The sequence below is a fragment of the Pseudochaenichthys georgianus genome, chromosome 5 (genome assembly GCF_902827115.2).
Source record: "Pseudochaenichthys georgianus chromosome 5, fPseGeo1.2, whole genome shotgun sequence".
Taxonomy (NCBI): domain Eukaryota; kingdom Metazoa; phylum Chordata; class Actinopteri; order Perciformes; family Channichthyidae; genus Pseudochaenichthys; species Pseudochaenichthys georgianus.
Genome location: NC_047507.1, coordinates 21,441,983 through 21,464,645, shown reverse-complemented (window position 1 = coordinate 21,464,645; position 22,663 = coordinate 21,441,983). Strand labels below are relative to the sequence as shown.

At 40.4% G+C, this 22,663-nt stretch overlaps 1 protein-coding gene and 2 non-coding genes across 3 annotated transcripts; all 3 read right to left on the bottom strand.

Moving 5' to 3' along the window:
* Window positions 1-12,240: 12,240 nt before the first annotated feature.
* trnaf-gaa (transfer RNA phenylalanine (anticodon GAA)) lies at window positions 12,241-12,313 on the bottom strand. Its single transcript has one exon. It is a non-coding gene; the product is annotated as a tRNA-Phe (tRNA).
* A 4,990-nt stretch (window positions 12,314-17,303) lies between these two features.
* On the bottom strand, window positions 17,304-19,126 carry LOC117447098 (G-protein coupled receptor 22-like). The gene has a single exon (XM_034083702.2). It carries the CDS (start codon window positions 19,002-19,004, stop codon window positions 17,328-17,330), a length of 1,677 nt encoding a protein of 558 aa, XP_033939593.1. The 5' UTR covers window positions 19,005-19,126; the 3' UTR covers window positions 17,304-17,327.
* A 2,066-nt stretch (window positions 19,127-21,192) lies between these two features.
* trnaf-gaa (transfer RNA phenylalanine (anticodon GAA)) lies at window positions 21,193-21,265 on the bottom strand. The gene has a single exon. It is a non-coding gene; the product is annotated as a tRNA-Phe (tRNA).
* Window positions 21,266-22,663: the final 1,398 nt, after the last annotated feature.

The following is a 22,663-nucleotide window of genomic DNA, read 5'->3' as shown; positions in this document are numbered from 1 at the left end:
CCATCCCTATAGGAATGTGTCTGAACCTACTGCCTATCTATGTACAGTAGTTTCAGCCTGTCTGACTCAATTTGTCCCATGAAATAATCCCAGGGTTGCATAACCTTGACACCCAGAGCCCATCATCACTAGCAGCTGTTAAATCCCAGAGATTAAGAAAGGGATCAGACAAAAGGAGGACAGAACGAACAATGAAGAGACAGAATGACGGAGAAGGGCTGTGGTTAGAACGCTGTACGACTGGCAGGCAGCAAAGGGCATTTGGCTCTCTCCTCTGAGAACAAAGAGTGAGTGAGAACACTGTGGCAGCGGACACTGAGCCCTGCCAGGAATGAGTCCGGCTGACTCTGTGAAGCGAACACAGACTCCCATGTATCTTGAACTCTTCAAGAAAACTTTTCAAAGTTTTTCCCCATGTGACGAAGGGAACTTCGTCACATTCAAATCTAATGCATATAAAGTCTTATGTATCCAATCACAACTTCCCAAAACATGTATCATCATTGAAACCTTGCTATTTAATTCGCAGGTTGTGTAAGTTTTTGATTCTTCGTTCATCATAAAGGCAAGTAAGAAACACAAAAGTTTTCTTCAGAACTTCAAGGTAAAATGAGGGGACTAATTGATATATAAATGATCTTTTTGTGGTTGAGGTACTGCTTAACACTAGTGAAGAGTAGTGTACTTTTCCGAGATATTGTGAAGGCAGGCAGATAAGAAGTCGGGAGATTTTCAAACCTAATCTGAATTTCATTCCTATTCTCCCTGATGGGGCGAGCAGTCTTCAAAAAGAAGTTCTGCCCAAAAAAGAACCAGAAACTGGGACAGGTACCCCTGGGCGAAAGGTTAAGTATCTGTGAGAGTTAGAAAAGCAAAAAAATCCAGAAGCAACCCAGAAATCGTTTTAGGTGCTGCAAGAGGGAGGGATTGTATAGAAGTAACCTTCAGAGAAAATGCTAAAAACAGCTCGGCTCTTCAGTAGGAAAGAAAGGGAAGTAAATTACAGCCTTTCAGAGGATGAGAAGACACATTTACTTTTAAAGAGAACAGCTTAAATATAGCCAACATTTGATAGCACATCTCACCGTGCATCTCTTTGAACAATTTCTACCCTTGCTCCCAGGAAAGATACCTCAGTCATATCGCTGAAATTGCAAATGGTGAAAAAACGGAACCATGCACGACATCAAGGTTCATTTTGCAAAAAGGACCTTCTGGCTGTTCAAAATCCCTTAAGTAAAACACACCGTATATAAAAAACAATCTGTGGGCCATCGTATGCAATCACAGTATAAACTTGCCTGTATACCCCAGTAGAATTGCTTTTATGATAGTCAATCTATAACCCTAGTTTAGTCACACTACCTCCCTAGATCAGCAATAGTTGGTGTATTTACACACGCAGGACTCCATCTCCGCTTTCAAATCTTTACGTCAGTGTCATTTCCTTCTTCATTCTCCCCATGCCACACCTTCCTCCCAGAGGAGCCTGCTCAGAGCGACAGAGGCCCAGAGAGAAGTCCCTCCAAGTCTTCTTTGCATATGACGGAGGTGAAAAGTGAGATGTCCGAAATCCTGTCACCACCTAAAGTCAGCAGTCAACTTCTTCTTGCTTTAGAATATACTGAAATATACAGTTTGTGTGTGTGTGTGTGTGTGTGTGTGTGTGTGTGTGTGTGTGTGTGTGTGTGTGTGTGTGTGTGTGTGTGTGTGTGTGTGTGTGTGTGTGTGTGTGTGTGTGTGTGTGTGTGTGTGTGTGTGTGTGTGTGTGTGTGTGTGTGTGTGTGTGTGTGTGTGTGTGTGTGTGTGTGTTTGTTTCAGGCATTTATCTTCTGTGGCGAGCGGGTGTCAGCACATATCTGACCTAGAATCTCTGCAACATCACCACAAGGAGACGTAACAAAAGTAAGTACAGGCAGTGACTCTGTTGACATGTGCTGCCAGAGATCCTCTTCTTACATAAAATATAGGAAGACAGAGAGAAAGAGCAGTACGTAGAAAAGCTTATGCAGTTCTAAGTTATTGTTTCTACAGTGGAGGTGGTTTGAACGGGATAATTATGTGTTATATATGTCAGACTGTCTAAAGCTGAAATAATCAAATACAATGATTACGAATGGGTTTATGAAATAGCTCTAATATTAAACCCATTGCGCTTCAGAGTCCATCACATTATACATGATATACTGGGTTTGAATTCAGCCTGGGACCCCTGTCACATGTCATCCCCTTCCTCATTGTCTTCACTGTGAGCTCTCTAACAAAGGCAGGTGGGTTCAGAGAGCTGTTCCCACCAGAGGATTTTCTCTCCTGTTACATAAAACTCAATTCTTCTGTGCCGGCACATTCTTTAAGGGACATCGTTAGAAATGTGCTTCTGAATGAGAATTTAAGCTAGGAAGACAGTGAGCCCACGCACAAGATGTACCATGTTTTTATACTTTGGGTGTAGAGGTATTGAAATAACTGTTATATTTAAAGAGTGCTATATTGATATCATATAAAAAATACACATATAATAATCTGGGTAAATAATCCATTGCCTCTTAAATTATTTCCATTTATTTCTGTTCTTGGTTTGTTTCCCTACCCCAAAAATAACGATAATGATTTTTGGTAAGAATAATAACTAGTGAATTATTTTTGATTTGGCTTATTTGGGGGAAAATCCTATATTGCAGTCCAATTACGTCTGTTCGTTAGCATCTAAGAAGGCTATACTATATATAAGGCTATATTACCTCCATGAGTTATTTTATTTTTCCAGATATCTGAATCCATTAAACACATTTTGAAGTTTATTAACTTTAAAATAAACATGAGAAAATTTACTGTAGCTCCAAATGTGTTTTATATCAAACTTTAAATCACAACATGTATCCACGCAGCACAAGGCTGTGTACACTGAAAGTGCAGTGGTGCTGCAGGTGTTACCTGATAGTGTGTGTCTCTGTGTCAGGGCTCCTAAGGGCTTCACTTATTCATCCTAACCCTTTCACCTTGTGCTCTGAGACGCAGGGTCGCGGAAACTTACACCAGACAACCTCTGAAGTGCACTGTCTGAAGGGATCCAGCAGATCACCTAACACTGCAGAGCACCTCGCAGTCGCACATTCAATATGCTCGTGTTCTACTACGTGAGTGTGCGTCTGTCAGTGAGTGGAAGATGGAATGAGTTCAGAAGAGATAATAATAACGACCTGATGGACTGTTTTTCAGGATCCCGAGAGAAATGGCAAGAATAGAGTGCATGATTTCATCTCACAGGCTATGTTCCAACACGTGTGACGGATAAGAGGACCTCGATTATGCTTAAAAGTGGGTCATCTCTGCTGTCAATTAGTGATCTTAGCAGAGGAATCTCATTTCAAAGGAGATCAAGTCCACAGTCAACATGTTGATAGAAGCAAATGAAGTAGGAATTTAACTGTCTTGAGTTGTTGTTTTGCCATAAACTCTAACAATGCTAAAAAGGGGACTGAGATATATATAATATATTTGGACCATGAGACTCAAAATTCACTTAATAACTATTGTAGTCTATTGCCTGTTGCTGTCTTTCATTGCATGTATTAAAAGCTGTCTTCTGCAGCAGTGTAGTCAAGTACTATTTAGCAAAGTTAACATAAATATGCTAACTTTCTCTTTCTTCCCCTGGCTCATGAAACTGTCTGATCTGTGTAAAAAGCAGACAGGGCTGCTGAATACATGACATTAGGGCTACATAAACACACACAGGGAGGAGGATGATTGGTACGCTTGCAAATATGTAGTTGCTTCACCTGGTCTTTATAAAACCTCATATCTGCTGAGCTGACAGTCCCACCACACCTAATGGCAAAGATGCCAAACACTGCCAAAGCCTCCCTGCTGGCCACAGGTGTTACACAGATGACACCCCTGTCTCTGTGATTATCATTGGGCTTTGGCTGGACCAGGCTCTCTATCATCAGAGGACTTAAAGGAAGCCCAATTGTTTATCTACGCTCTGTCAGTTGATATGCAGCACTGTGAAGGCTTAGAAAATAATTGTCTTTTTGCTTGAGTCAGTGCTGAGTAAGACTCTTCTGTGACCGTCTCACAAAGACGTGCAAATGCACACTACCGAAACCCTGTGTCTTCCTGAGGAACAGGAAAGGAGAGGAACACATTGATACAGAAACTTGCAACACGTTGCAGCAACCTCTCGTGCAAGCACTCTTTAAAGGTTCAGTCCCATGCTATAAATAACGCACCGGTCAATGGAAATTCCTACCCTCCTATAGAAGGGTAGTAATGCAGGACCTTCTCAGTAAAGCGTCTCTTCCACTGCGGCATGCGTCTCGCTGGGTCGCATTTCACGCCGCCAATCAACAACTGGAAAGAGAAGAGTGGAGAGGACGGGACAGGCAACCTTGTTAATGCTTTCTGAATTACGTCTTTACAGTTCCAAGTATGCAACAGAAGCTGACAGTAGATCAGCTGCTAGACTTACTGGCAAACAAACAAGAGAAGGTTAATCCCCCGGCCACACGAGGACGAAAACGGTCGTTTGCGTTACTGTTTAGTGTCATATAGACCGTTCCGCCACACGAGGACGACCGAATATGGCACTAAACGACTGTGGAAACGATAACGGGTCCCAAGGTGGATAGAACGGCATACGCAACGCTCTGGGGGGTCCAACGGCTCCGTGTGTACGCCCTATACGATCATTTTCTGATAATGATGAGGCAATAGCCCCGCCTCTCCCCACCTCTGCTGCTCACCCCCGCGTCAAAGTAAACTGCACACTGAATTCAGATTATTTATCTTTCTCTCGATATGGACATAAACGCGAGTAAAGTCTAATCTGACAGGACGAAGACACCTCTCAAACTACCTAAACTAGTTATAAATATGTTTATTTTTACTGTCGGCCGGGTCACTCATTACTGGATCAGCTGCTGCATGAGACAGACACTGACTGTCCAAAGAGAGGGAGGAAAAATAGAGGCTCCGTGTATTTTATTATTATATTATATAGAGTCGTTATTCATTTGTTTTAAAGCTCAATAAATAACAAAGAAGACCTTTGACCGGCACTTTTATAATTTTGTCCGGAAAATCTAAACTTTAATACACGTTGACTGGCAAAAAACTCTGCCCGGTTCCCTCGGCCCCCACCGCGGAAAATAAACAGAAGGGCAACCATGACAACCATGCTTCTTCACTGCTTTTGTGGAGGAAGTTACAGGTCCACGTATGTCCTGCATATGTACTGCAGCTTCTCCAGCAGTTGGAGCTAAACGGAGATGTCTCGTGTGGACAGACACTATCCGGATGACTATTGCGTGTGGACGGAAGCTTTTTTGCGATTGCGTTTGCGTTAATCCTATGCGTTTAGCAGTTTTCGTCCTCGTGTGGCTGGGGCATTAGACCAAATGTAATTTTCCCAGCTCTGAGGTGTCTCAGAATACTTTCTGCAGGTCCCAGTTCGCACATTAAATATCTAAAAATGAAAAATGTATAAAACTTTATAAAATTGAATCCTAGTCTCAATCAGAGAAATGAAATGAAAACAGAGTAATTAAAGCTGCAGCCTTCCTGCAATCATAACTTTACTAAATCTTTACTTCTTTGTTTTTTGCTGACAGGAAACATTTGAACTAATCTATAATTGCAATCCTGAGTGCTCTAAACTTCCTACTGTTTTCAACATGAATTACCTTGCTTGGAATTGTTGGGCATGTTTCCAAAGACACAGGTCAAACGCTGACAAACAATGGAAAGAAATGCAATCTATTCATAGACTGATATTAGTTCCTTCAAGGGAAATGAAAGGGAAAGCAAAACGAAAGGGCAAACTTGTTTGACATTGTTTTGCCCTGATAAACCTGGAATACGAGTCCTTCATACAGACAGAGTTTTAGTTTTAGTTTCCAGACTGTCTGGGACGAGTAACAGACTATGGTAGTTGCAAGAACACCAAGATCTCACCATGCCACCCACTGCCTTCTTATCGACCACATGTTATGAGAAAATAAGTATTTTACAATGGAACAAATGGAACAAATGTACCTACTGTTACATTTCCCAGAACTCAAGGACCTCGTAATTTAGCTGGAAATGATTTCTGATTGTAAAATAAACGTAATCAACTATTAGCCATCATTTCAAAAAGGATTTGGTCAAAATGAGGCAGTAAGATATGGTAAAGTCAAACGATCTGAGATAAATCAAGAAAAAGAAAATCACACTAAGTAAAATCCTGTAGTAAGGATTTCAGTTTGAGGGTCAAGCTCTTTACCTGATGCTGTATGGCTAGAAAGTCATCAAATGTTTAGCGGCCTTGATAATTAAAGAACATTCTCATAAATGTATATAAACATTGGCACTACCGAAATGGGCAATCTTGTAACATTGACAGCTGTTGTTCTTCAGATCAAACTGTAAAGGCAAGGCAAATCTTCCGATATAACTTGTCAGATGAGACCAAGATACAAGTTTTCCAAGATGGAGGGAAGAATATAACTATTTGGAAAACTCAATTTCCATAGATTTTACAAAAAACAATGGGAATTGCTTCTAAAGATATTTAAATGATACACCAAATCAGATGGATGGGATCTTTTGAATGCAGAATAGTGAGCAACAGTAGCAGATTGTAAGTAACAGTAGCAGATTGTAAACTGGGACAGATGGGACAAGAACAGGTTGAGAGGCTTTGTCTTTCCTCTCATCCGGGATCTGGCTTATCTTGGTGTATTTGGGAAAAGGCCTGATACCTACAATGAGACCACAGAGTGCGTATGATGACAGCACAGTTGAAAGAAAGTACTTTTTGTGCGTCCGTGTGTCACTTTCTCTGACTTCAGTTCATAAGATATTCTGAGGTGCCAGTCTTCCTGTTTCCTACCCGGGTTCAATGGCCCTGTGTATTCTCAAGTGCAGCAAACTGAGCACAAGTTAAAGGTCTGAAAAGAGGAAGTGCACTTGGGAGGGGGGTGGGTAAATACAGGAAGTACGCCTGTTTGGAGTGTCTGTACAGCGAAACAAAAGCGCTCATCCTGTCCTCTCTAGGCAGTGCTGATGTCCAAAACTCAACAACTGCTAACTGCACAACTGTTGTAGTGCAACCTCTCCTGTATTAATCACAACACTGGGTAACCGTGGGACACAACGACTGTAAAACGTGAACACTATAGGCTTTTTGCACAGTGTATATCCAATTAATAATATTTATTATCAGTTGCCTGGGTCAAATTTAGGTGTTCTAGTTGCAGGCTGGCTCTTTGTCATTGCTTACTGGGACACTTAAATGAAGCGGCTGGAGCATTATTAATACAATTAGTACAAGCAGTGCTTTACCTGCAAGCACATGTTGAGTTTTCTGATGTGGAAAAGGCTAAGGAAGGGTCTGAAATAATTTCATCAACCCTAATGTTTACTCCTTGTATAACCAACATACATAATTGCAAAAGGTGTCCTAAAACTCGGCCTGACGACATATAGTCAAAATGATGTGAACGGCTGATTTGTATCTGAATCATCACTGTAAAGTTGCAAAAGATTTGTATGAAAACCTCACCACAAAATCCAGGGGATGCGGTTACCAAAGACTAGACCACATTACTTTATCTTCAATAAAACAGTCAAATAATTATGGGTTACAGTACCACAAAACATGAAATGTGTTCATGTTTTGCTTGGTTGTTAAGGTAAATCATGGTTTGGGATAACTGCCAGATTTTGCAAACTCTATACCTTGTACCATGGACATACTGTAGACTGTTAAATATTAAACCCACAGTAAAAAGTAAAAATGTATACAGATTATTTAGTGATTCAACTTTTTCTGTAGTTCTGTGTTGTTAGCAATTTATTAACACTGAGAATAATATGCAACTTTTAACTTTAATTACAATTTCTACATATTTTTTGCACAACAATCATGTGTTGAGGTGTGAAATAGACTTACAAGAGAAGAACCATACAGAAGCACAAAGACACTAAACCCTGAACATGAAGGTTGCTTCACTTTTTATCTTGAGAATAAAATCCTGTTTAATATCGACTAAGAGATCAAAGACTAGTTCAAACACGTGTTCAAAGGGCACCGGGGTTCAGCCAACCCTCAGAAAGATGTCTATAAATATATTAGGGAGTGGTGGCTGAGGACCGTCACACACAAAGAAACAGGTCTGTAAGGAAAGTGAAAAAACTGAAAGAGAAGTGATGGTGAATTAATGACACCAGAAATGGATTCAACTTTATGTGTACAAAGGTCGAAATGCACAGACACATGTGGTACAGAGAGAGAAGCATTCCCTCTCAAGCTAATGTTTGGTTTGTGATTAAAGATGTGTAGTTAAAGGTAGACAAATAACCTTGTTCCTTTCATGAGTAAACATAAGGTAACTTATATAACCATTAATAGTGTAATATCAACACACGAAGGCAAGAGAGTAAGAGAGAGAGAGTTTGATGTTATATATCTTATTATGTTGTGTTATTGCTAATGTTAATGTTCCATTGCTGATATATAGGCTGTTTAAGATGTTATATTATTATGAGAGCTTATTTTGTCTATTGTATAAAAATGTGCTTAATTTGATTAAGGTATTTAATGTCAGATTGTAAAGGTGCACATTATCATCTCTCATACTTTGTTACAATTGTAACATCCCTTTACATCAAAACTGTCAAAGTTCTGGGCAAGAAACCACTTAGGTGTAATCAATGCAATGTCCTAAATAAATATGTTATCCTGCAACTAACACCAGTTGCAACAAGTTTATCAGAAGGACATTTAAAATTTGACTCTGTAAATAAGACTACATTTTCAAAAGCTCAATTAAAAGCTCAATCCTGTAGAATGCCTGGCTAAAACTTGACCAAAACTGTCATCATGACAACTGATTATTATTTGTACATTTTAGTCAATTCCCAACATGGTTTGCATTCTGTTTTGTTTGTTTTATTTGTCTGTTTGAATGTTTGTTTGACTGTTTGTATTGTCATGTCTTGTATGTTTTACAAGATGCACTAATTTTAAGATTTTAAACTGTAACATATAATGTTAATGATTACTGGACTATCAAGTGACTGGTGTTGCACATTAGCTTAAGCTATATACACGTGTACAGTAAATCGGACACTGCTTCTGCAACTTTCAATGTTTATCTGTTGTTTCCCCTTATAAAAATAAACAAACCAATAATCTAAAAACAATTAATAAATGCCCCATACTAGAGAAATTGATGAATGCATTATAGCTCCGCATCTAATACAAATAAAACGTATAATACAATAAAACTTATTTTAGAGGACAAAACATATAATTTCATTTTTGAATTTCAATCAGTTGATGTTCAATACATCAACATTTAAATTCAACATTAACCTATATTTTAAATAGCTCCAGGAACTTAACTCAGGAATCAACACATGCTTGCGTTACAAAAACAACGCACGTGCCTTGTTTGCTACCATCGACAGACTAACTAACCCCCCAGTGTCAGTAGCCTCTGAATTTCTATCCACCAGGGTGTGCAATGATTTTGCCTCCTTCTTCACTGACAACATTCAGAAAATCAGACAAGCAGTCAGTGCCTCTGCATCAGGTACAGCAAATGTTTTGTCATGACACATGACACAATTCCATCAGATTAATGATAAAAACCTGGAGGACATTATACAACTTCTGAAATCCTCCTCCTGCTGCCTTGATATTATTCCAACAGGGTTTTTCAAAAATGTTTTTCCTTGCATGGCCTCAGATCTACTTCATATAGTAAACAAGTCTCTTCAATCAGGTGGTTTTCCACAGGCCCTGAAAACTGCAGTCATTAAACTGCTCTTAAAAAAGCATAATCTAGACGCTTCAGTAATGAATAATTACAGGCCCATTTCAAACCTCCCATTTCTAGGTAAAATCTGTTTGGATGTGTTCCAGTCATGATTTCGTCCAAACCACAGCACTGAGACTGCTCTTGTAAAGGTCTTCAATGACATCCACTTAAACACAGACAGTGGCAGAACTTCAGTGTTAATATTATTTGACACTGTTGACCACAACATATTACTAGACCGACTGGAAAACTGGGTGGGACTTTCGGAAACAGTTCTAAATTGGTTTGAATCCTACTTAAAGGACAGAAACAACTTTGTTTCTATAGGTAAATACACATCTGAGTTGACAAATATGACATGTGGGGTACCTCAAGGCTCCATCTTGGGGCCTCTTCTCTTTAACATCTATATGCTACCACTGGCTCAGATAATGAAAAACAACAAAATAAGTTACCATAGGTATGCAGATGACACACACATTTACATAACCTTTTCACCAGGAGACTATGCTCCAATTCAAACACTGAGTAAGTGCATTGAACAAATCAATGACTGGATGTGTCAGAACTTTCTCCAATTAAACAAAGATAAAACTGAGGTAATAGTTTTTGGAGCCAAGGCAGAACGTATAAAAGTTAGCGCTGAGCTTCAGCCTGCAATGTTCAAAACAACAGATAAAGCCAGAAATCTAGGTGTCGTCATGGACTCTGACCTGAGTTTCAACAGTCACATTAAAACAATTACTAAATCAGCCTACTATCACCTAAAGAACATATCTAGGATAAAAAGACTAATGTCACAGCAGGATTTGGAAAAACTTGTCCATGCTTTTATCTTCAGTAGACTCGACTACTGCAATGGTGTCTTCACAGGTCTCACTAAAACATCTATTAGAAAGCTGTAGCTGCTCGAGTCCTCACTAACACTAAGAAAGTGGATCACATCACTCCTGTTCTGAAGTCTTTACGCTGGCTTCCTGTGTGTCAAAGAATAGATTTCAAAATACTGCTGCTGGTTTATAAAGCTTTGAATGGTTTTGGCCCAAAAAATATTTCTGACCTACTTCTAAATTATGAACCATCCAGATCTCTCAGGTCTTCAGGGACTGGTCAGCTTTCTGTCCCCAGAGTCAGAACTAAACATCGTAAAGCAGCGTTCAGTTATTATGCTCCAAATATCTGGAACAAACTCCCAGAAACCTGCAGGTCCGCTGCAACTCTTATCATTTACACACGGCATCTATTGCACGTCTGTCCGTCCTGGGAGAGGGATCCCTCCTCTGTTGCTCTCCCTGAGGTTTCTCCCATTTTTCCCTTTAAACTGTGGATTTTCTCCGGAAGTTTTTCCTTGTACGATGTGAGGGTCTAAGGACAGAGGGTGTCGTATTGTCATACTGATATTCTGTACAAACTGTGAAGACCACTGAGACAAATGTAACATTTGTGATATTGGGCTATATAAATAAACATTGATTGATTGATATTACTTTTAAATCCACGCTGAAGACTTATCTTTTCGTTGCTGATTTTAATTGAAACTGAGCCGTTGTGTTCATCAGTAAAGTGGAACTTCTGTGTGAACTATTCATATCTTAAACGGCACTGTAACTTTTTATTCATGTATTTTTTCTTTTAATGTTTCTTTTATTATCTTTTCTTTTTAATGGCTGTTTTTAAATGCCTTTGTCTGAATGGCTTTCATTTTTGTAAAGCACCTTGAATTGCCTTGTGTTGAACTATGTAAATAAACTTGCCTTTCCTTACCAGTTAAGTTTATCTCAACTCAAGTTCGGTTTTTGTGACTGCATACATTGATATATTGTGGCCATGGATATCCTGGAATAGGTAACTGCCCTGAGATTAACTGCAATTTCACTTGTTTTGAAATTTGTGAGATGAAGCGCTCCGGTTCAATTATTCTTTTGACAATATCGCCTCCTCGTGAAAATTCATGTGAACTGGTTTTATTTTTGGTTGTGTAGTTAGCACTTAGATGTAGCCTAGCTAAATAGCTTCCCTGTTTGGTATGCATAAATGCTTTTTGATTGTACTTTCCAGCCTGCTTTAATGCACTGCACACAAGAAGCAGTTGACAATATACCTACATATTTGAATGAGGAGGTAAGTCATCATGGAATTCAGTTTTCCACTCTATTTATATATTTTTTTAGGAATACACATACCGTAGGCTACAGTACAAATAAACACATGCATTGAATGGTGCCAGAACGAAGAGGGCTCACCAGGGCAGGAGGCAGTTGCACACTGAGCTACTGCCACTACATACAGGTTGCATGCATTATTTATGTTATTTATTTGATATATACAAGCTAAGTAATTCACGGATATCTTTCTGATCACAGTTCTACAAAAGTGTTGTATAGCAACGACGATCTTACCTTGATTGAAATGTGCAAAACATTATTGCTGCCGAAACCAGGGATCGAACCAGGGACCTTTAGATCTTCAGTCTAACGCTCTCCCAACTGAGCTATTTCGGCGCACGGTACTCAGATGAGGTCTTGGTCGTATATATACGGACGTGACTACCACTGAGGTTTACAGGGCTCGAATTTTATAAGGTTGAATAGTTTTCCTCCGATAGCTATCCACAATCTAATATGCGGCAACATTAGCTGGCTAACGCAAGCAACCTAGCTTAGTGAACAATCCTCTCGACCTGGGTTTGGCGACCGCGACTCCAAAAAGGAAGAAAAAAACCAACGCAAATATAGAATAAATTGAAAAAACAATCTCCGACATTTAGCCGTGTTTAGTTTAAGTTACCGTCGTCCTAGATAATATTTGAACCTTCATGTATAGTTTATGGTTTTAACACAAGATGGCGCCGTTGTCGACCATACCGATCTACTATGAATCTTAAAACTAAATTGAACCTATGAAAAATAGCATTGTATTATTGGTAATAATATGCTTGCTAAAACTCGTATTATCATAAGATTGTTTTTCTTTTTCATAATGTCTCACTTTTTGGTTTAATTTTGCATAGTTAAGATGCCTTCAATCATTATTACATGTTACTTAGACGAAGCGATTTCCCACAGGTTTGAACCGTTTGAACCTGTGCTCCCCTGATCCGAACACCAACGCACTATTCCACTGCACCACACGCCTCATCATAGTTTCAATCCAACTACATATTCTCGAAATTCCGTTTTAGGCATGTAATGCATTTGTTTATCTGTTAGTGAAGAGATTAATGTGGGGTAAACGAGAAGAAGGATGACATGCAACTCAATTTCAAAAACATTTAGATTTACTTAAAGATATGAATGTAAAAATTGGGGCAAGTGAACCCTAAACTCTGCCATTCGTTTGTTCTTTATTCCCATGCAATTCAGAAGTCACTGGTTGAATGTTGTCCCATAAATCACAACATATCGACGAGACTATAAATACTTACTTGTTGGCCATCTTGTGTGCTTTTTGGATGACACCCAAAACATTTTCACAGTTGATGGAAAGGCAGAGGCAGTGTGCATGACTGTACTGGGCCAGTCATGCAATACTGCAGTGGTAGAAAACAGTAACGCTCACTAATCTTATCATCCTGCACTTGGTTTTCCCCTTTTTTATGGGACTCAGTGATGCAGTGCTGTCCTTTTATTAGTCATATGTCCCGATGCCAGCTTCTATGCCTCCCTTCTCCTCTTTCTTCTCTCCCTAATCTCCCCTCAATTCTCTTTCTCTCACTCACCCTCTCTCTCTCTCCCTTTCTTTCTCTTTCTCCTCTCTCACGTTTTTGTTCCTCTGTCATCCCCCAAGGTGACTTTCCTTCCTTCCCAGACACTGCAGCTGTTCCTCGCTTTGTTCTGGAAGGCCTGAGTGTGGATAAGATATGAGAGAGATGCCGACCGACGGAATAAAGAGAAGGAGAACCATGGGAGGAAATGAAGGAAAAAAAGAGGAGGGGACTTGTGAGATTATAAAGTAGAATGGAGAAATCCATGATGTTGACTCACTGCATTAAGCAACAAGGCAACACACACAGAGACACAGGCCACATAAGCACACAGATTTGTTCTGGTTTTATAAAATACAAAATGTCAAAATCTTGACTGATAGAGCTCCCTCAACAGATCATCTGACTAACAAGTTTTATCTTCATTAGCACTGGTGATTAGAACAGTTGAAACGTCACAGCGAGGGTTCGCTATACAGTCAACAATAAATAAGGATCTGGGACGGAGCTTCTCAAGTTAGGGATCAGAGAGACTGGAATTGCAAACACCAGATGAATGACAGGAAAAATGAGTGACAGATATGGACAATACGGTCCAGAGGAAAAGAGATGGAGGAGTTCTTTACACTGAGCACGAAGAAAATAACCAGTTTCTTGTTAGGACTGTAGAAATACAGCTGCAGCTACGAGCCTGTGACAAAACGTTCTACCTAAATGATCTCTTACTCAAAATTGAAGCCAATTGTACAATGGGACTTGATTGTTCTTTACTTGTGGTGGTCGAATCGCCCCAAAAATACATTTAAACAAATACTTCTCTCTCAAGAAATCATGACCCAGTTACTCAAGATAATCCACAGACCAAGGAGCTCTAGGAGCTGCTTTCTTTCTATCACTGCACAAAAGGGAGCATGCATCTACTTCTAAACAAGTTGCTCACCTGAGCTGACCTAGCCTAACCATCACTACAGCTCAGCCGAGGAGGACGCCATTAATATTTACATCTGGGCCTGTCACAAGACTCTCATCCAGGACACCCTTCCTTCTGCTCAGTGACACTTTGGAAAATGAAATATTTCCTACATCAAACTGCTCTCAGCAAGGTCTGTGGATTATTTTGACCTAGAGTAACATGATTTCCATTATATTAAAGAGAAGGCAGACATCCCCACTGCTAATATCTCTAACACCTGGCAATTCACACCACAGAAATCTAGATTGGTATACTATACAGCACTGAAGGTAGGAGGAAAACTATGTATTTATTGACATCAATATATACAAAAGGGGATTTTTTTTGTTTTCTTATTTATTAAGACTGTAATTATAACATGTTAGGAAGTGTTAGTTGAATTATTTGTTTTCATTATTCATAATAAAACGTCTTCTTTTGTAATACTTTAGTTCTTTTTCATCGCTATTCTATGTCTTTAAGCTCAGAGAAAGAAGAAAAAAGACAGCTATTTACACGTTTTTTCTTTCTTTCCAGAATTTTAGCAGATAAAATGCACATATGTCAAGAAAATAAATGTTCATCTATCACTGTTTGAAAATAAACAACTACCAATACATCAAAGATAAAACACGTATGAACTGAGACGGAGATGGATACATTCTTAGAGAGATTATCTTTTAATACAGATTGTGTTCTGTTCTATACAATAACACATAATATAAATGTTATACAATACTAATATTTCTTTATACACATGGTCATAAATGTACAGTACAGTGTACACACATATAGTATTAACACAAATACAATTACATGTATCTTCCCTTTACAGTTGCTTTCCAACTCACTCAGAGTTGATCACAATGGCTGATTTTCTGTCCGGCAGATGATTGTGACCAAATGAAAAACAATTTTCTTTGACTAAAACCCAAAACAGACACTTCAATATTTACATCCCTGAAAAATGTACATGAATACACAATAATTATTATCTTCCGTCTGGCTCACAAATTGTGTAAAAGAGGTGAGGATGAAGGAGATAGCCCAAATCCCAAAGACACTCTCCAAGAGCCAATACAAATTGAAAGTGTACTCTATCTACTAACTTACATAAATCTTTACACTCTGTAACACCCTTTATACAACAGCTGATAGAGGGCGGGTTTCTTATTTTATGTCCAGCCCATTGGAAAATGAGACATGAAACCCTGAGGAGAAAGAGAGACATGGATATCATGTAACATGTCCAGGACTCAGTCCAGAGAGGCTTTTCTGCCTCTGCAGTCGTTCAAAGTGTTGTTCAAAAAGCAGTGAGTCCAGAGAAACAAACAGCTAACATGAGGAGATGTCCCATGTCGGAAGTGTTTTGGCCCCATAATGGGATTTCTCTTGTAAAAGATGCTAGTTTTACCTGCAGTGACTACAATTGACAGTTTTAAATTAAGTTTTCAGAAAAATGTGGCCCTTTGATATTTACTTCAAAGCTGAACTGATAAAATTTGATTAAGATTACAGTTGCCTCTGTAGTTACAATTGCTCAAAGTGTTCTTGTTTTATATCACGAAGATAAAGTCCCCTTTCTTCTCTCTTTCCCCAGTAATCTAAACCTTAAGTAGAAAACCAACAGTTCAGTGTTCATATTCTCTTTGTTCACATCATAGGGGTCATTGCTTTTATTAATTATTGCACAGATATACAGACACACGTTCATTTATTCGTTATACATCACACACGCAAACACTCATGCATACATGCAGGCAAAATCACACATCCTCGCTTTCACCAATCATGACTGTTGCTCCTAAAGTTTATTTAATACAAAAATAATAAAGTCATGCCTTTTTAGCTTTAAACGGCACGCATTTTTTTGAAACATGGTTACTGGAAACAAAATTAGATTTTTTTTGCAGTTTCCTGGTAGTTATATATGAGCTTGTAAACTTTGAATCTGAATGCTTGTATTTACCTGCAATTAATTTGCTATACCATATACAGTATGTGCAAACAGTTTCACTCCAATTCATGTTTGTAAACATACAGAAGACATTCAGCACCACAAGAATATATTAATAACTCAATTAAGGCATGAAACAAATGAGGGAAAGAAAGAGAAATATAGACTCCCATTAATATTTATCTCACTGAGAGTATCTGTGCAGGTAGATATTGGTGTGCTTTCACAGATTATGACTGAATATAGATCAGTGTGCAGTGTAAGTGTAAGTATGTGTGAATACCTGTTACTATGTGCATATTTACATGCACATGCATGTTGAAATTGCACGCCAAAACAGTAAATTATGCATTTGCTGTAGTCTAACCCTTATCCTACAAGTAGTGTGCTCACTAGTTTTACTGGCCAGGACTATGAAGTTGTCAAAATGCTTGACCAGTGTAGTCATGGAGACACATGGGCCTTGTTGTCAGTCAGAAAGTGGACTAATGAGGGCCTCTGTAAGTAGAGCAGAAATCAGGCTCTAATAAGAGCATAGGGCTCACCTGTCTCCACATATACATGGAGCCAGTGGTCATGGGATTTGTCCTGACCTTTGTAAACTAAATGGAATTTCTCATGAATATACACACAAACCATCCCTAGCAAATTGGACACACACACACAGACACCACACACACACACACCACAGACACACACACACACACACACACACACACACACACACACAACACACACACACCACACACACACACACACACACACACACACACACACACACACACACACACAACACACACACACACACACCCACACACACACACACACACACACACACACACCACACACACACACACACACACTTATTCCCTCACTGCCTCTGTGAGGCATCGATCAGTGCATTCACTGGCCTCCCCTCGGCTTGCGATTCTTCCTCTGGCCTCCACCTTCCACCCAGGAATTGTGAATAACTGTCCCCCCGCTGGGAGCTGGGTCCACCTGCAGAAGGGAAACTACTTTTTTCTTTACACGTGTTTTTAGGGCCTTGCGCAGCTTTTGCCTGGTAAAAGCGTAGAGCAGAGGATGAAAAATAGTGGTTCCATAAGCCATCGCTAAGAAGCAGAGGCGCAGCCGAACCAGGCTGTCGCTGGGTCCCATGCACAGGATCAGGATGTTGACTGCGGACAGAGGGGCCCAGCAGCCCATGAAGCTGGATATGATGAGTAGGGACATTTTAAGGACGCGACGTTGGCGTTCTCGACGGTCCCTGTGTCTACGCACTGCCCGCCTCAAGGCGATGATGGCGGAAACCGAGGCCTGTACACCCATGGTGGAGGCAGGCAGTGGTGAGTTGGCATGGGGCTGGGATGAGGCTGAAGCTGGAGGTGGAGAAGCAAGACTGGCCGGTGTAGTGGCGATGGGGGTGGTGGCAGCAGTACTGACAGTAGTGACTGTTGCTCCACTGTCAGAAATCCCCTGGGGCATGGAGGGGAGTGGTGGGGGCGATGTTGGTGTAGGAGTGTTTGGATTGGTTTGGTTCTTGTTCTGGTTGGAGGACACTACCTCGGTTGGTAGACTCAGGTCCTTCTTTCTACGCCTTCTGCAGCGTATTCTGCAGGTGGAGTCTTTTGCCCGCTTACCCCTCATCATATGGGAGCCTATGCGAATGTTGAGGGCCTGCAGGATCTTTGAGTAGGTAAATAACATGACAGCCACAGCGATGAAGAAGCATGGCACTTGGAGTAACAAGTGGTAATACATAGCCAGTCCTGTATAATACCCCTGCCCTCCTACGCACAGCAATGTCCTATTCTGCCATTCTGGAGTCAGGTGGTGTGAAGGGGAAGAAGGACGTGTTGATGGAAAAGAGGAAGGAGATATGGAGGAAGGTGAGATGGAAGAAGGAGAGATGGAGGAAGGAGAGATTGAGGAAAACATGTTGGTCAATCGAGTGGTGAACTCAGAGACATTGTTCTGCCCTTTTGGCTCCTCATCCTCACTGTCCTCAACCAACGAAGAGAAGAAATTCCCCTCAAGGAAGGGCAGGAAGAAGACAGCAAGGGAAACGGCCCATACGGCTGCCAGGAGCAGAGCTGCACGCCTTGGGGTCAGCAGGCGACTGGCTGGACGCACTGAGATGTCGTATCGGTCCAAACTGATCACCAGCACATTGACTGCTGTGGCCACACTGGTGAACGTGACACAGGCTTCGTGAAAGCAGCACAGCGTGGCCAGGCTGCCGACTCCACTTTCATTGGCTGGTAGCAGGATCACAGCCACAGTCAGTGGCAGACACAACAGACATACAAGTATGTCCAGAACGTGGAGGTTGACTGTGACAAGGTTGCTGACTGAATCCACCAGGTTGGACTGAGCACAGTAGAGCACAAGTACTGTCAGGTTACTGCTGAAGCCCAACACCAGCTCCAGCAGCAGCACAGTGGTCAAAGACACCTGGAAGCCCAGGGGGTAGGGCATGCTCCAGCCCTCCTCCACCCCCACCTCACCCCCTCCATCCAGCAGGCCTACCCCCTGACCATCGCTGGTCTCCAGGAGGTCACGATAGCCTTCGGTCTCCATTGACGCCACAGCACTCCCTCAAGCATAGCAACACCGGCCCCCACACCAGACCATGCTCGTCTTTCTTTTTCTTCTGGCTCAAACGAGACAGTGATGAGGATGATGGCCAGATCTGTGGTTGATTCTGTGAAAAAAAACGAGGAGTAGAAAGTCAGACAGAGGACAGAGAAATATCAAGCAGTTATTAGACAGCTTGTCTCATATTTACTCAAAAATAACACTGTACAGCAAGTACAAGTCAAACTTGTGATATTTCACAAGTGGAGAGAAGCTATGAGTTGACACAACGTGGTGTGAAAGTGATCTTGGCATGCGATTAGAGTCGTGGGGTTCAAGCTGCTGCTGATGACCCACCATGTCTCACTGGGCTCAGGCAGTTAGACGACAACAACATGCTTTGCATAGACAATGCTAACAGTTCAGACAAGAACTGGAGCACAAAGTCTCTTGGGGGACATTTTCAAGTATGAGTGCATTGAGTTTCAACAGTCACATTAAAACAATTACTAAATCAGCCTACTATCACCTAAAAACATATCTAGGATAAAAAGACTAATGTCACAGCAGGATTTGGAAAAACTTGTCCATGCTTTTATCTTCAGTAGACTCGACTACTGCAATGGTGTCTTCACAGGTCTCACTAAAACATCTATTAGAAAGCTGTAGCTGCTCGAGTCCTCACTAACACTAAGAAAGTGGATCACATCACTCCTGTTCTGAAGTCTTTACGCTGGCTTCCTGTGTGTCAAAGAATAGATTTCAAAATACTGCTGCTGTTTATAAAGCTTTGAATGGTTTTGGCCCAAAAAAATATTTCTGACCTACTTCTAAATTATGAACCATCCAGATCTCTCAGGTCTTCAGGACTGGTCAGCTTTCTGTCCCCAGAGTCAGAACTAAACATCGTAAAGCAGCGTTCAGTTATTATGCTCCAAATATCTGGAACAAACTCCCAGAAACCTGCAGGTCCGCTGCAACTCTTATCATTTACACACGGCATCTATTGCACGTCTGTCCGTCCTGGGAGAGGGATCCCTCCTCTGTTGCTCTCCCTGAGGTTTCTCCCATTTTTCCCTTTAAACTGTGGATTTTCTCCGGAAGTTTTTCCTTGTACGATGTGAGGGTCTAAGGACAGAGGGTGTCGTATTGTCATACTGATATTCTGTACAAACTGTGAAGACCACTGAGACAAATGTAACATTTGTGATATTGGGCTATATAAATAAACATTGATTGATTGATATTACTTTTAAATCCACGCTGAAGACTTATCTTTTCGTTGCTGATTTTAATTGAAACTGAGCCGTTGTGTTCATCAGTAAAGTGGAACTTCTGTGTGAACTATTCATATCTTAAACGGCACTGTAACTTTTTATTCATGTATTTTTTCTTTTAATGTTTCTTTTATTATCTTTTCTTTTTAATGGCTGTTTTTAAATGCCTTTGTCTGAATGGCTTTCATTTTTGTAAAGCACCTTGAATTGCCTTGTGTTGAACTATGTAAATAAACTTGCCTTTCCTTACCAGTTAAGTTTATCTCAACTCAAGTTCGGTTTTTGTGACTGCATACATTGATATATTGTGGCCATGGATATCCTGGAATAGGTAACTGCCCTGAGATTAACTGCAATTTCACTTGTTTTGAAATTTGTGAGATGAAGCGCTCCGGTTCAATTATTCTTTTGACAATATCGCCTCCTCGTGAAAATTCATGTGAACTGGTTTTATTTTTGGTTGTGTAGTTAGCACTTAGATGTAGCCTAGCTAAATAGCTTCCCTGTTTGGTATGCATAAATGCTTTTTGATTGTACTTTCCAGCCTGCTTTAATGCACTGCACACAAGAAGCAGTTGACAATATACCTACATATTTGAATGAGGAGGTAAGTCATCATGGAATTCAGTTTTCCACTCTATTTATATATTTTTTTAGGAATACACATACCGTAGGCTACAGTACAAATAAACACATGCATTGAATGGTGCCAGAACGAAGAGGGCTCACCAGGGCAGGAGGCAGTTGCACACTGAGCTACTGCCACTACATACAGGTTGCATGCATTATTTATGTTATTTATTTGATATATACAAGCTAAGTAATTCACGGATATCTTTCTGATCACAGTTCTACAAAAGTGTTGTATAGCAACGACGATCTTACCTTGATTGAAATGTGCAAAACATTATTGCTGCCGAAACCAGGGATCGAACCAGGGACCTTTAGATCTTCAGTCTAACGCTCTCCCAACTGAGCTATTTCGGCGCACGGTACTCAGATGAGGTCTTGGTCTGTATATACGGACGTGACTACCACTGAGGTTTACAGGGCTCGTATTTTATAAGGTTGAATAGTTTTCCTCCGATAGCTATCCACAATCTAATATGCGGCAACATTAGCTGGCTAACGCAAGCAACCTAGCTTAGTGAACAATCCTCTCGACCTGGGTTTGGCGACCGCGACTCCAAAAAGGAAGAAAAAAACCAACGCAAATATAGAATAAATTGAAAAAACAATCTCCGACATTTAGCCGTGTTTAGTTTAAGTTACCGTCGTCCTAGATAATATTTGAACCTTCATGTATAGTTTATGGTTTTAACACAAGATGGCGCCGTTGTCGACCATACCGATCTACTATGAATCTTAAAACTAAATTGAACCTATGAAAAATAGCATTGTATTATTGGTAATAATATTGCTTGCTAAAACTCGTATTATCATAAGATTGTTTTTTCTTTTTCATAATGTCTCACTTTTTGGTTTAATTTTGCATAGTTAAGATGCCTTCAATCATTATTACATGTTACTTAGACGAAGCGATTTCCCACAGGTTTGAACCGTTTGAACCTGTGCTCCCCTGATCCGAACACCAACGCACTATTCCACTGCACCACACGCCTCATCATAGTTTCAATCCAACTACATATTCTCGATAATTCCGTTTAGGCATGTAATGCATTTGTTTATCTGTAGTGAAGAGATTAATGTGGGGTAAACGAGAAGAAGGATGACATGCAACTCAATTTCAAAAACATTTAGATTTACTTAAAGATATGAATGTAAAAATTGGGGCAAGTGAACCCTAAACTCTGCCATTCGTTTGTTCTTTATTCCCATGCAATTCAGAAGTCACTGGTTGAATGTTGTCCCATAATCACAACATATCGACGAGACTATAAATACTTACTTGTTGGCCATCTTGTGTTGCTTTTTGGATGACACCCAAAACATTTTCACAGTTGATGGAAAGGCAGAGGCAGGTGCATGACTGTACTGGGGCCAGTCATGCAATACTGCAGTGGTAGAAAACAGTAACGCTCACTAATCTTATCATCCTGCACTTGGTTTTCCCCTTTTTTATGGGACTCAGTGATTGCAGTGCTGTCCTTTTATTAGTCATATGTCCCGATGCCAAGCTTCTATGCCTACCTTCTCCTCTTTCTTCTCTCCCTAATCTCCCCTCAATTCTCTTTCTCTCACTCACCCTCTCTCTCTCTCCCTTTCTTTCTCTTTCTCCTCTCTCACGTTTTTGTTCCTCTGTCATCCCCCAAGGTGATTTCCTTCCTTCCCAGACACTGCAGCTGTTCCTCGCTTTGTTCTGGAAGGCCTGAGTGTGGATAAGATATGAGAGAGATGCCGACCGACGGAATAAAGAGAAGGAGA

Coding starts and splice junctions, on each gene's coding strand:
- LOC117447098 (XM_034083702.2), bottom strand. CDS start 19,004: ATGGAGACCGAAGGCTATCGTGACCTCCTGGAGACCAGCGATGGTCAG.